The following is a 15,548-nucleotide window of genomic DNA, read 5'->3' on the forward strand; positions in this document are numbered from 1 at the left end:
GCAACATCATTATTTCCCATGCCTTCCATTTCATAATCTTCTCCACCTTCTACATCCATTTATATAATAAAAAAATTAAAATTCAAAATATAATATTCCTCCTATAACAATTCCTATACAAGTTAAAGCTAATTTAGTATTTTCATGGGATTTATTATCATTATCAGTTTTAATTATATCATGTTGAATATTATCAGTTTTAATATTTTCTGTAGTATTGTAATCTTTTATTTTGGAATCATTATTTAATTTAATATTTTTAGTTTTAGTTTCAGTTGATTGAATATGTTTTTTATTTTTTTCACCTTCCATTAATTTTGGAGCAGTGATAATCTTTTTATTTATATCATTCAATCCAAATGAATTATTTATTGTTGCAGTTTTAATTAGATTATTGTAACCAATTATATTTCCCATCTTTAATACTAAATCATTAGAAATAATTAATAGATTAGGGCCTATACAATAATTTAATCTAACATGTGATTTATCTAAATAATTTTGATATCTTACAATGTTTTCTGGAATAGATCTATTTTTATCATTATCAATTGAATCTTCAAATAATACTTTGAATTGTTTCTGCGCATCGAATGAAGTGTTATCATTTCCAATTATTGGGGATCTTGTTTCAACTTTCGCACCTAAAATACATATCAAATAAGTTCTAATAGATTGATTTATTCTTTGTATACCAGCTTTAGTAAAACCTTCACTCTACACGACCGTAGAGCTAATACTAACTATAAATGACCTTGACCGACGTTTAATTGAATTGAATCGGTGACAGCAAGCCGATACATAGGTTCCGAGAAATAACAATGGCCGCCTTTTCGCTAGCCACACGACCGTGGATTATTGCCGTTTCACGCGTATTTTAGATGTCTGTATCAGTTTAAACACGGACTATCGCAACATATTTATACCTCAATCGGTTCATATTTGAGCTTGAGATAATTCTTGAGAAGATGCAGTTTGTTAGTTACTTGATATTGACGTTTACTTTTACTTCCGGGTTTATTGAATCGATGATGAATGCGATGTTTCAACGAAGAAAAAAGCTTAAAAGAGTTCTCCCATAACTTCAGAGAGTAATTAAGTCTATTTAGGAAATGTGTGCTGCCAAATAAGCGTGTAAGTATTTATAGGATCTTTTGTAAGGTAAATTACAGGCTGATTAGGTCTCCTGGTCCAGTGTACCTGGTAGGCCTTTTTGTCCTTCCTTTTTATTTGATGAAGACTAAGCTAATAGTAGGCCTAAAGACCCACTGATTGCCGTAATGGCAGTGAGGTTAAGTATGGGAGGCTTAGTTTCTTTCATCTTTTGATTTCAGTGATTGGAAATCAAAAAGTTTCTCACGACGTACTCAAAACTTAGCCTTGGCTACCGAAAATGAAATGAACCCTAAACTAATATGGCGATTGAACCCAGGAATATTTTAGAATAAAGTAAGTAGTTTTGAACCTCTTCCATGTTTGTTTCTGGTGACTAGTTGATTTGTTCGATTTGGGTCTACTATTCATTTGGGAAACTGGGTCGACTCGGGTCCATGGGAAACATTTAATGTTGATTCGAGGCTGTAGTCTGTGCTGTTTGGTTAAGTTTCCAAGTCAATTCACGCAGCTAACCCATTCTGGCAGAACCAACATGATACTTAAGATTGTGCACATGGAAATGATTGTCAGTATTTTTGTTCCAAATATATTAATTTATTTGTTATTCCATTTATCACTGCACAACATTAATCAATAAGCTATCATTAGCTAACCAGACAAAATCTCATAATCTACTTGTATTAGAATTCCAAATTTTCAATTTAATATTTTACAGTAATTGATATTTTTTATGCAGAGAAGACAATTGTATATATATCGTGAATCTTGAAACCGACAACTGTTCGTGTGAAGTAAAAAGGTGAGTAAATAAAATCTCATAATTTCTTTCTCTCAATTATATTAAGAGCAAACAAGAAATACTCTGCCTTATTTCACCGACCTGTGTGATTTTAACGAATAAAAGTGAAATATAAGATATATACATGCGTGCGATATACATTTACAATAATTTTCCGTTTTCTTTTCAGGTAACGGTACATACATTCAAACAAGCCTTTTACACTTTTTACACTGTCGAGTGTTATCTTGACTGATGTAAAAGCCACCACACTCACATTTTCGTTTCGTTGCTTCGGATTTTGGTGGTTTTGTCGCGTAAAGACCTTGATTGATGAATAGATATTTAGTTCGCAGAACTTGATCACGGACTGTACAGTAGATTCCAGAGCTGCCAACCTTGATTTCATCTTTGGCTGAACACATGTCCAGATTTATCAGTATTTTCAAAAATTTTCCAGTAGTCCCAAATTTTCAAAACAGAAAACGCTTAAAAAGTCAGTATTAAGTTATCAAAAGTCTGTATTACAATTAACACATAGAACGTTATTCATAATAGAACAAATTCTATTAAAATATATTAAAATATATTGAAATACTTCAGTAACAGAAATATTATTGATTGTCGAGATCACAATTAACTAAAATTAACAGTCACAGTAGAAAAACACAACAAAACTTTTGTTTGTTGATAAACTAAAATAAAACATAACATAACATAGCAGTAACAATTATAATACTAAATTTATGATCAGGCACTAGATAATGCCAGTGTGTTGCGCTTAATGATTTTTTAATGACAACCTGGTTGTAGATTTGCATTTTCTTAATAAAGTTTCACTATGATTATTCAAATGGCATATCCCACCACGTGACTTCAAAAGCATCAGTGCCTCCAGAGTATCTGGAGCAAGGCAAGAACGAAAATCTGTCTTATTTTTACGGACGGTACTGTACACGCGTTCACAGCAGGCATTGGCCACTGGTATCAGAAGAATTATCATCATGAGTCTGGGAAGCACATTAAATCTAAAAAAGATGACAGACAAGATGCTCATTGATAAGAATCTAATATATATGACATAATGTGTTACACTAGGCATGAATGAGCCTATGTACCTTTGAGATCCAGTACAATCAATAAGCTGTGCCATCAGTTTCCACTGTTCTTCGGCTGGTCTATGAACAGGATCCTTCATTTCAGTAGCAGACGGAATTATGAACAGATCTAATGGGAGATCTTCTTCCTTCAAGGTTTGATAATCATTGAATTCAGCCTCAATGACATCGAGATCAAAGTTGTCTCGAAGACAGGGGAATCGATCAATGAAGTACTTCATATCTCTAAATTTTGTGGTCCCTCTCAAAGATATGTCAGCCACCTGTGAAGATTAGAAATGCACACACAAACATAAGCCTGCCACAGCAAAGACTATTAAGTTGCAGCGTAATTTACTTTGAACTGTTCAACCTACCTCAGCATGTTTCCACAAAGGCTGATCACCTGGGTTAATCTTCAGTTTGATATAATTCAACACTGTTTGATAAAACTTTACTACGTCTTTGTAGAATTTCAGTTCCGTGGACTTTGATACGCCATTTGAAATGACATCCTGACTGGCAGAACCTATTACTAGATCTGTGTTCCCTTTAATATTATACGAACTTGTGTAATCGATTCGCATTACATTTGGTTGCTGGGTAAACGCAGATGGCTTGCAAATTCTTTGTATCAAGGTAGTCACCAGTTTTTCGATCACTCTTCTCACTTTGTGGATTTGAGAATTTTCACTCGAGTTAGTAGTCTCAAAAATCTACAAAACATGAATTAAGAATACTGTTTTACAATACATGAAGTTGTCATTTAATAAGTCCACAGTATATTCACCACATTAATTATAGACAAATGAATACAGCTTAATATAGCAAGAAGTCTTGAGACAAAAAACCACATCAATAACCCTAGAATGTATTAATCTGTATTAAGGATTAGGCTATGTAAAAAATATTTGAAAGATTATAATTACCTCTACAGCTTTCATGACAAAGGCAGTATATAATTTAGCCGTGCGCCTGCTGAAGAAAGATTTCAGTGTTTTCTTCATAGAACCAGACGATTCAGTACCAAGTTCATCTTCATAATCCTCACCATCATTGTCACCAAGGCAGTCCACTGCTCCAGAAGGCGCTTCAAAGCAGGGCCCATAGTTAACCATCATGTCGGGACATGCTTCTTCACTTCATGAGGGGGAATTTCAAGATCCTGTTGAAGTTGCAGCAAAGCCGCGCCTCTCTTTGTTGACTTACTGACATACCAATACAGTTTTCTCAAAATGTCATCGAAGTTGAATTCATCGCTTAAACATTTTAATCCTTTTGAACACGCAAGGTCAAGTAAATGACAGATGCATCCGGCCAAGTGAACTTTACTATTTTTATCATGAACAAACTTTATAGTTCCTTTGTTTCTCCCTGTCATTACAGAGCAATTATCGCAAACAAGACTAAGTAGTTGCTTCCACTCGATCCCGTTTGAATTGAGTTCTTGATTTATTATGTCAAAAATTGCCTCACCGGTGTGTGATGAATTCCAAATTGGTAAAGTCAAGAGCTGCGTGTGACAGTTTAACGATTCGGTGTCAATAAATCTCACAACAATGGGATAATAAGTGTTATTTTGTAAGGCAGAGCCATCAATTCCTAAAACAAATGGATTCGTTTTAAGAGCATCGACACATTTTTCTTTGACGACTTTAGCCAACTCTTTTATTATGCATGTTGTTTTGGTTCGACCAGAGCTATAATCTTTAGCTATTTGACTGTCAGGAAACATTTTGCGAGCCAATTCCCCGACATGGTCAGCTGCACTAATAGGAATATTGTGCTCGACTAAGAACTCACAGAACATCGTTTCAGCACGAATAACAGATAGGTCTTCTTTTCTCACGAAAAATGATGTTATATTCTTAGATTTATTCAAAGCTTTGGCAGCTTCCGAATGTTTACTTGTGGCCATGTGTCTATGGATATCGTCGACGCCACCGTAGGCTACCGTAAAATCGCTTTTACAGTAGGCGCAGAAGGCATGATGTTTGGACTTACTACTCTTTTCAATACACGGATATTTCATTGAATATTCCTCCCGAAACTTTTGCATTCTACGCTTTTTCTTTGCAGGGCAAGCCGCTTTAGTATTCAGCTCCGAAACATCAGAATCAGACGATTCTGAATCAGATCCTACCGAAATCAAAAGGCCGGTCGCCATTTTGTCAACAAACTTCTGACACCGTACTAGTGCGCCATCTTCACTTCAATGAAGGTGGCGCACTAGTACGGTGTAAGAGAAATTAGATAAGGACCGGCGGGGTCCTCGGGGATGAACAAATGAAGATCGTCGATCATCGGGCCAAACTCCCCCCTCAACTTACAAGTTTGATTGAGAGAAAATGAGGAAAAACGAAGTAAATTGCTTTAAAAAGACATTTTGTCAATCCGTAATATATCAATTTTTTCCGTACTCTCTGGTGAAAATATCCGTAATGATTTTTCAAAAAACGGAACCCCGTATTTTGTCACGATTTTCCGGAACTGTTACGGAAAAATCAGAACGGTTGGCAGCTCTGAGATTCTGTTGTCTCTGTTCACGCTTGCGTGTTTACCTTCAAGTCCTTGCTCACCGAAGAGCCCCAGAGAACCCCACATATCAACAAAATCAGGAGCGTGGTAAATAAGTATATGGAGTTTTGGCGTGATAGTGGAACTAGAAAATGCGTCGGTGTAAAATCGTCCGAAATCATGACACAGTTTACGGAATAAGGACTTTTCATCTGCTGTGAGAAATCTACATGCCGTGTATAGTGCATATAAGTTACTAAGTCTCTCGAATAGCTCGAGAAATTTCGTGTAATCATCATCAGCATGACCTGAGAGAACACTACATAGTTTCTGTGGATTGTTGGATTTGTCATCATTTTTGAGCATTTTATTTATATGGTTTCCAACAATGCAACCACCATAGTACGCTTGCCGATCAATACCTATTTCGGCAAGAATTTCATTTAGCCGTTTTGTAACCGGCCCCATTGATGAATTAACAACTTTGAATATTTCCTGTAATTGGTTTTGAGCTTCAGACAATCTCGATTTTAGATCAGCTAACTCAGATTTCTTTTCCGATATTTCTTGAATTTTCAGCTTGATAATACTATCCGCTGACATAGTTTTCCCCGTACAACATTCCATACATTTGAAATTAGCTGTAGGTCCAAATATACATTGCTTGTGATAGGGGGAATCGCAATCAATGCACTCAACAAAATCATTTTGTTTGGCATTCGGAATGTTTCTAATCAAACAAATCTTTGCTGAACAACTAATAACACAACGACCCTTTTTTTTGAATTGTTTTAGAAGGTCAACAGTTTTGATTAAGAGTGACAATCATTTCCTTGTACTGATTTAATTCCTCCTGCACTGCGCATACATCTAGGGATTTTTCTTTCCAGTTTCTGTACAAATCGATATCCCGATCTTTTAATCCTTCATTGTCGACTTCCTGACATTTCTGCTCCAACATCTCAAAGAATAATAGACCTAACCCCAAAGATATGTGCAGTGGAGGAGGAACTAAATGGTCCAAATCGTCAATCCTCACTAGCATTTCATTGCAAATGCTTTTTGTGTTTTGCCCTGGTTGCTGCTTTTCAGCATTAACATTATAACCGGCTACAGTTCTACACTGCACTACTATATGATCAGGTGTGTGTGGTTTACCATCACGTTTTCTCAGCTGTTTCGATTTAATTTCACACCAAAGGCATGGATAAGAAGCCGATGAACCCTGGTGGCCCATACATGTACAATGAAAAGCTAAATCGCCGATCAGAAAAAATCTTATAGCCAAAGTTCCTCTACTACATTCGACATATCTAATTTGTGGCAGTTGATCAAAGATTTTGCCAAATATGATCTTCATATTGCTGTAAGTATCGACAGCTTCGAAATATGAAATCAACTCGGTGTGATCGGTACTGTTTACTAGTGTACTATTTAGTACAGACAGTACTAGCTTCGAAGAGCCACCACCTTTATCGGCTCCGATCTTTACCCAAATTTCATCATGAAAATGCTCATCCGTCACAAATTTTCCGGTGACTATCAAATTGTTAACAACGTATTCAAGATGTGATTTTAAATTCACTATGTATACATAGGGGACAAGTTTTTCTTCTAGAGTTCGAGCATTGATCACTAAATTCATTTCGCCAGTGAATATATTCTGATCGATGTGATCACTGCGTTTTTTTAGTTCTGCTCGAATCTTATCTGATGAGGGAAACACCTTTACATTTTGACTTTTCAAGTTACGGTCTAATTCTAGCATTTTGGTCATTGTAAGACGCAAATTCAGTTTCAAGTCAACTGACTGTTCAGGAGTGAGCTTAGTTCCTTTCATTTCTGGAAATTCATTGATTACAAGATTTTTTAGATTTTCATCTTTTTTCAACATATGTGCAACTAATTTAGCAGCCTCAGTGATACTTTGGTCTTTGGATGAAATAAATTGTAGTATTGATTTTGCTTTGGAAGCTCTCTTCTCAACAGTCTGTCGACTTGACTCTGAAATGGATGTGTTTGGTTTTTCAAGTTTGCAAAAATGATGTTCATTTGTTCGAGAACCTGATGGAATAATAGCTTTGAATATATGATCTAGAGAACCTTCCGATACAGTAAAAACATTATTATCCGTCATTAATTTTTCCAAGCGACTATTAATGATTTTTAAATTGCCATTTTCCTTTTCGACATTTTTCAGCTGTTCTTTTAATAAATTCAGTTGTTCCAGATAATCTTCAGATATGTCTGTCTGTGTCGTTTGTTCATGTACTGGTGTTGTGGCATCTTCACTCGCAAGAAGGTTTTCTGTGTCGTGTAGTTTATTGCCTTGTCCTAATGAAATTCAGAATATTTTCATTGCCTGTATTCATTTGTAGAGATTCATTTTTATTGTAATGAAATGACGGTCTGACAAGCATCGATGAAATTAAGTTAACGAGTAAAATTAAGTTTTTAAACTATGCCTAATTACTATGATTCATCGAATTCATACTGTTTCATTTGACTCTTTGAAATTTGTGATCCCAATTTGTTTAAAGTTATAAGGCACAAATCCAAATTCCAAAAATTTACTGCAAATGAACAACAATTTTCAGCTGAAGTCGAAGAACGTTTGACTTATGTACCACAAGTTAATAACAATTGATCTTGGAGTAACGATTTGACCATTAAATGATTGCTCCAAGTATAGATGAAATGTCAATTGCAAAGAAATGGAGTATACGATACCTTCTGGATACGGGAATTGAACGAAAATGAGACAGAAGATAGAATCCTCTAACAATAATTACAAGAACAAATTAGTAACTTTTGAATAAATTTAATTGTACTAAAAATCACAATATTTGTATCAATAACTTACTAGATAAAACCATTTGAACATTTTTTTTTAAATTTTTTCTCGAACTGCTTCCCTGGAAATATTTTTTTCTTTTGCTGGAACCAGACTTTGAGGAAAGACTTTTATCACTATCCATCGTCTTACAAAAAAACGCTGCCGAAAAACCTGTTTTAAAAAGTAAACAAACAATTATTAGACTTTTTTACTATCAAATGTATGACTAATTCACGAGACTTGAAATACTGACCAGATTCCGACCCGAGATTTGAAATAGTTGGTCCAACTAACTCGGGGTTCGAGACTCCGTACAAATGTAGGTCGCCTTAATTACAAAAAACGCTGCTGAAAAACCTGTTTTAAAAAGTAAACAAACAATTATCAGACTTTTTTACTATCAAATGTATGACTAATTCACGAGACTTGAAATACTGACCAGATTCCGACCCGAGATTTGAAATAGTTGGTCCAACTAACTCGGGGTTCGAGACTCCATCCGAATCTACATAAAATCCTGCCGCCAAACCTATTTTAGGATGTAAACGAAACAATTATATAACTGGCCTAACTAACTTGATAATTTCTCAACTTCCAACATCAATCATTTTGTTTTTTTCACTATTTATTGTAGTAGGCCTAGGCATGTCGTACCCTATAGGGCTAGGCCTGTCAGGCCAGACCTGACTTCAGCCCCTGGGCTTCATACAGGTCTTACCTTAAACGATATTAAGAGACCAGACTTATTTTTTGTATGTGCAAGAGTGACTAGTTCTTGTTCAAAGGAGGGGCAAGGCCTGGGCAGCTAGCGCTACGTAGGTTGTAGGCGCTGAAAAACGCCAAACTTAAAAAAGTCCTTAAAACGCAAAAACAAATGACATTCGCTAGCCACTCATGAGGTATCTAACGATACGTATCATATATCATCGGAAAGCTTATGGCACCATCTACATCGGTATGTTGAGATAATATCGTTTTCCCAAACCCCTAAGAAATAATAAGCGAATATGTACCTCGAAAGTCGTTAGTTTTGGCCTAACCGGTTTTCAGCAGCCAACCAGGCGCAGACGACTGACAAATTTCAACTTGTGACTACATATAGATCTTCAAAACCTGGTTGAGAATACATTATAACGAAGTGGGCTCGAATCCCGTTATCCGTTTTCTCTACGGAACTGCGCGCGTACAGCTGGTCGTATTCGGTTAGTTTTCTATGAGAATGAACAAAGCAGGTGCGCGCACTTATTGTGCTGCCATCAATCGGTTTTCAAAAGAGGCTCAGAAAATCAATATTAATTGTTGACAAATTCTGTATCTACTCTACGGTCGTGAACAGGAGAAACTTCTACAAACCGAAAAGGTAAACTTTTAAAGTCTCCGGTTCAACGCTGCAAACAAAGGGAGAGAAAGACGAAGCCACGGCGGGTAATGCGTATCGTCAGAAATACGACGACAATGATAATAGTAATAGTCGAAAAACCTACCCCTAACTCTTACAACCAACGACAGACAGTCTTACAGTCGTCGCGAGTACGGAAGCGAGCTCGCTCACTTTTACGATCGCATCGGCAACGGCTGCGGCGGCGCTATTCTCATTACTGTGCCGCAGTTAATAAAATAAATACAGATAATCAGGCTCCAAAAAGGATCGTTAATGCGAAAATCTTTAAAAATGAATGACGATAAATCATATTTACCTAAAAATTGTTAGAATCACCTGCGCCTCTACGATTTATGATCTTCAAGTTGGCTGTAGTCCAACTGTTTATAAACTGTTTACAAACTACGCCGCGCATCAACATGGGGTTTTCAACACTGTAGAAGATCCTTTTATATTTTTCTTTCAAAGTTTAGTTGATGTAAATCGGATGAGAATTATTAATTTCATCGAGTTCATAACATTTGAAGTAAGCAAAAAGCGCAGTTCGCGTACGATGAAATGAACCAAGATCTTATAACTGCATTTAAGTTTTTGAACTCAGTTACGAAGTTGAAGCTACCAAAATGACGTAATCGTGTTAACAAGCAGTTAAGGAAGAAACACGCTAGCAAAATTCACTCTAACGAGTCCATAATAAGAATCCATTAAGAATTGCAGCCTGTTTCGCGCAAACGAGGTGTAAAGGGACCAGCGCACGGCGGACACAGAGAAAGGTATTCGGTGACCTACTGGAAATACATTAAATATCTGTCCTATATTGATTGCCTATTGAATATGAAATTTAAGCACTTGGCTAATTAGCATATCAATGTCATCCATCCGATATGAGAAAAAGATAATTTACTTGACCATTGCTCAATTGTCAAGGATGAATTTCTTTTGTAGTGTAAATAATGATTCCTCCGAAAACAACATCAAATATAGATTTCACAGAAATCGATCTTGAAATACAATTTTAAATCTTAAAATAAAACCTGGAAGTAAAACAGTAAAACGATACCGCGGGTTCACATGAACACCTGCTGATTTCTGCAGCTAATCCAATCATAGAGGAGATTGGCTTTTTAAAACTGATATTTTTGCTTTCAGCTTTTTGCGAAAAACCTCCTGTACACCTTAATGAGGCCCTTTTTAAAAATCCAGCTACCTGGAGAATGGATAACGCTTGAATGCATGACTTGTAAGAATATATGCTCAGTCGCATGGTCAAAAGGCCTTTTATTGGAAACCCTGTCATTTGAATTCGCTCCATTTATATAGTAACAGGCTCAGCTTAATGCTGGCCTAAAAATTTATACCTTGAACACCAATTCTCACACAAAATAGTTAAATAATGGTATCAATAACGATCACTTTCTCTAACCTCCGATTGTCCATTCTTCTCCTGAATCGCATAACTCGTCATCCTCCAATACAACCATTTTTTTCTTCTGCTCTCGGAGCTTTCGATCTGTTACATCTAAAAGATTAAAAAATTACATTCACATTTATACACATAAATAGATTATTATATCTCCCCTTTCCAGACAGCAAATATGAAAAAAGATAAATGTTTCTCCCCTCAGATTCGACCACTAACAGCTTGTAACAGGATGTCAGTTAACTTCTGTAAATTGTATCATATTTAGTTTGGACACAAGCACCATTTTTGCTGGACACTAAAATTGTAGTGCAAATTTGCGCATAATCAAAGGCCACTAAACTAGTTACCTTCGCAAACAGTGTCTAACAGCTTTTCTTTTTCGTTCCGGCCCTTAAAAGATAGTAAAAAGTGTGAGTTTAAAAGTTACACATGCGTAAAACTAGAAAGATACTTTCTAATAGGACGAAAGAGAAATCAAAACTTAAACTCTGGGTGATGACGAGTTAGCTTGGTTGGTACATACTGTACAGTGTTATAATGCTTATCAAATATTTTTGCAAGTTGGTCCAAACGAAGTTCAACTGGATTAGACAATGAGTTGGGAATATAGACAAATATACAGATGTATTAATGCACAACGTTAGCACTTTGAAAAGTCCTGAGGCTCAAAATATGGAAGCTCGATCAACAAAATATCATACACCAGGAGCCCTTAAGTATTTCAAATTTTACGGCATTACAAATTAAACCAGGCCAGTTGCTGAAAAGTTAGTTACCTTAATGCTGGTGGTAAGCTTTTATAAATCAGATGGAGTTTTTTAAAAATATCCGAGTGTAACCAAACAACAGTCAGGTTAAAACTAATTACTGACAAAGTCCATCGTCTGACTCGTTTTTTAGGATATTTTGAGGATGATAGGTTGATATGTACGTGGATTGATGCATGACCTGCTTCCCTATGCGCGTCATCTACTACTTATACGTGCATACATTTGCACCAATTTGTATAAGTAGGGAAAACAAAATGCAACCTGGATACTGTTTGAAACATAGTATATCCATTAAATTCAATCGTGTCAATTCCAAGTCGGGAGATGTATCCTATGACAGTGCTAATAATAAACAAAATTTTAGACAATAACTTAAAATCTGTTGCTATCTTACTCAAAAAACCTTTTTCCACCTACGAATGAGTACTGATGACACAATGATGGCCGCCAATTTGTCCGCCAATTGTGTGATAATTGGCTGATCGAAAATACCAGTTTGGTTTATCAAAGATCCTTTTCCATTGAATGCCCATCACAAATTTCATTGAAATATGCTGAACTAGTGGGAAGTTATAGGTCTCAGAATTCAGGCCAATATTGGCTATTTTTGGCACAAAAAAGGTCAAAGGACGGAAATCTTGAGTTCGATTAACCCAATTTTTCTAACGCTGATAGGGGTATGCAAATATATATATATATATATATATATATATATTTGAAAGATCAAGATAATTAATGAAAGCGTCTTCAAAATGTCCCTCCAAAACTTAAAAAATGTGTAAAAAGTGCTGGTTTCGGGCTCGGCGAATGACAATGGACACCAGTCAGCCATTTAGATTCTGATCGGGCTGAAGATGGGTCTCGGGTAGATACGTGTATAAACCCAGATACATGTATAATAAACCCAATATCAAGACAATCCCATGAAGTGTCTTCAAAACTTCCCAAAATAACTGGAATCCGTCTACGGACGAATGGTCGGACGGACGAAAAGTGAACGCAATAGCCCCCTGGGGCTAAAGTCCCAAGTGGGTTAAAAAACTAATGACCCTGAAACTCACCACAATCATAGTCATGAGCTACAACTTTCAAATATCAACAATTATGTGAAAATCACGATTATTGTAAAATAGTTTTACCAAATGAAAAAGATAAGATAAAGTATTAGAATTCAAAAAATATGATTACAAGAATAAAGTACCATTTGTAATATATGGAGATTTTGAATCATTATTTGATCAAGATAGAAAAGACATATATTATAAAAGAAAGAAATTAAATTGTAATGAAAATGATGTAATTGATTATTCAGATCCTGTAATAACAAATACTATTAAAAAGATATACAAACGCTCTTGTGTCATCAAGCTATGGCATGTTGGGATCCTTGCCTCTACATTCTGTGGTGACTGACTTCCTGATGAGGCTAATATTAACAACCCTTGCATAGCCCAGGGCTTTCTCGACATAGCTTTTCAGCGTTCTGTTTGAAACAAAGAATGCTTAGAAATTATCGAATGACAAGTCGATATTGTGATTTTATTGTGGAGGCTTTTTAGCAATTACCATCGAATACAGATGAATCTCGTATGATTCAAATATAAACACAATCAATCACAGCATCTTGACAATTTTTTCATACAAAGATCCCATCAACGACAGGCAGACAGATCATATGACAAACGAAAAGTGATAACGGAAATGAATTCAAATTTATGTAATCTCACTATTCAGTAAGTCCAATGACACGAATCTGTCGTGGCTTTACTAGAAACTTACATAACTGTTATGAATCGTAACATCAAATGAAGCGTCGTTTGGGACGTTGTATTGACTTTTCTTAAAATACGTATCTGTTGACGAAGCCTTATATGTTGAATTCTATCTCAATATATGAGGGCTTCGCCATGTAACAGATGGATGAGAACTGCCAACATTTTTGTACACACAATCGGTATAATATCTCAAACGGTGCCTCATAAATCAATGACAAACGAATTCCAATCCTTCTTCACTTTGATGCAACCGAATTCGAGCATTTCCGCATCAACCTAAATCTATCATATCAGAGTAATTGTTTCTTCTGATCGAAACATGATATTTAAAGATAACATTGATTTGTTTGGATTGATTGGTTAACATTGATTTGTTTGTAGGGGTTGCCAACTTCATCAATTACTAGAGTACATACTACAGTCTACCTCCGATGTTACGTTGTTGGATTTACCGTAGATTCATCTTATCGTATTATTTCCCAGTTCCCATTTTTTCCTTCTAAAATTTTAGGCCTTAAAAAAACCTCGAATATACCGTATTTTTCATAACGTAGATCACTTATATCGTATAGATTATTTGGTCCCAATTAGTAAAATCAACGTAATTATCCTCGGATATAACGTATCGCAAAAATTAAAAAATGAGAAAAAATATAACATGTAGTAAACTAATGTATCACAGATAGTATCACAGATAACTATCGGGAAAATCCAGGGAAACTTACTGGTTTATTTTACTAAAATCTTTAGGGTTTCCACCCCAAGATACGAAAATCTGCTGCCTCTCATTTTTGATGTTTACATTTTCAATTTGTGGCAGCACCCTATCAGCATATAGCTGTAGCTGATTGAATAGGGCGCTGTCAAGAAACACATGGACAACGGGAGAGGTTTTCACAGTTTTGTGACCATCATCCAGTCCAGTTACCTAGAAAATATAAAAATTTATTAGATGCATTTATAATTTCCGAATTAAGCCTTTGAGGTACAATATGAGTCAAAATTCAGTTGGTTTGTTTCCTGCGAAAGGCAACCGAGGGATCCAAATTTAGACATTTTCCTACCAACCACATCCATGTTACTTAAAAAACAAAACCCTAGAAGTAACAAGCAGAAGCTGCTCTTTGTACCAATACTTGAGTTTTAGCTAGACACTGTCCCACGTCCCTAGCAGGGCCTACCCTTCTTGACCAGTGGCCGAGACAATCCATGCCCAATTGGGAGATTTGAAAAGTTCAATATTCGAAGCCCGCTGGTGAACATATACAGCGAACAGTGTCCGGAAACTCACCACAATCAATTGAAATTACACGCGGATCGAAAGTACACGCAATAGCCCGTTGAGACTAATGCCCCAAATGGGCTAAACGTGAACCAATTATTGGGACAGATAAATGACAACACTGTATAACGATACTGCATAGTAATATAATCATAAAGTTGTGATCCCATTTTGAAATTTTGCTGTCAAATTGATCGAAAACGATAATTTTACAAACAAGGGATCCTTATTTAGAAATTTGTGGTCTCCTGCTAAACTTGACTGAAAAGTTTATGTTGTGTAAATTGAAGAAAATGCCAAATCTTCAATATTTACTACCCTTTTGAAATCATTTGGACATCAATGAAATAGCATTCCCATCTGGATATCTGGATATATCACCAGATGTGCTCTCCGACCATATCAATACGACCCAACATAACCAAAATCCAATACAAGATCACAACGTTATAGCCCCACGCACATGGCATGGAAAAAACATTTTTCCTGTAGAAAAAGGTTTTTGATGATTTTTCTTATACCATGTTGAACGTTTTATAGATTGGGGTAAAACTTTTACTCAAAATGTTTTGT

General features: G+C 35.8%; 2 protein-coding genes and 1 long non-coding RNA gene across 3 annotated transcripts; all 3 read right to left on the reverse strand.

Annotated features, from left to right (window-relative positions):
• Positions 1-4,108: 4,108 nt before the first annotated feature.
• Positions 4,109-5,158, reverse strand: LOC141913863 (zinc finger BED domain-containing protein 5-like). Its single transcript, XM_074805028.1, has one exon. The coding sequence runs from the start codon at positions 5,156-5,158 to the stop codon at positions 4,109-4,111; it is 1,050 nt and encodes a 349-aa protein (XP_074661129.1).
• Positions 5,159-5,484: 326 nt separating this feature from the next.
• On the reverse strand, positions 5,485-8,000 carry LOC141913864 (uncharacterized). Its single transcript, XM_074805029.1, has 3 exons — positions 7,982-8,000; positions 6,348-7,842; positions 5,485-6,238 (listed from the first exon to the last, which is right to left on the reverse strand). Exons 1-3 carry the CDS (start codon positions 7,998-8,000, stop codon positions 5,485-5,487), a joined length of 2,268 nt encoding a protein of 755 aa, XP_074661130.1.
• A 409-nt stretch (positions 8,001-8,409) lies between these two features.
• On the reverse strand, positions 8,410-8,875 carry LOC141914308 (uncharacterized). The gene is made up of 3 exons (XR_012620764.1): positions 8,784-8,875; positions 8,598-8,701; positions 8,410-8,515 (listed from the first exon to the last, which is right to left on the reverse strand). It is a non-coding gene; the product is annotated as an uncharacterized LOC141914308 (long non-coding RNA).
• Positions 8,876-15,548: the final 6,673 nt, after the last annotated feature.

Source organism: Tubulanus polymorphus, chromosome 12 (genome assembly GCF_964204645.1).
Source record: "Tubulanus polymorphus chromosome 12, tnTubPoly1.2, whole genome shotgun sequence".
Classification (NCBI taxonomy): domain Eukaryota; kingdom Metazoa; phylum Nemertea; class Palaeonemertea; order Tubulaniformes; family Tubulanidae; genus Tubulanus; species Tubulanus polymorphus.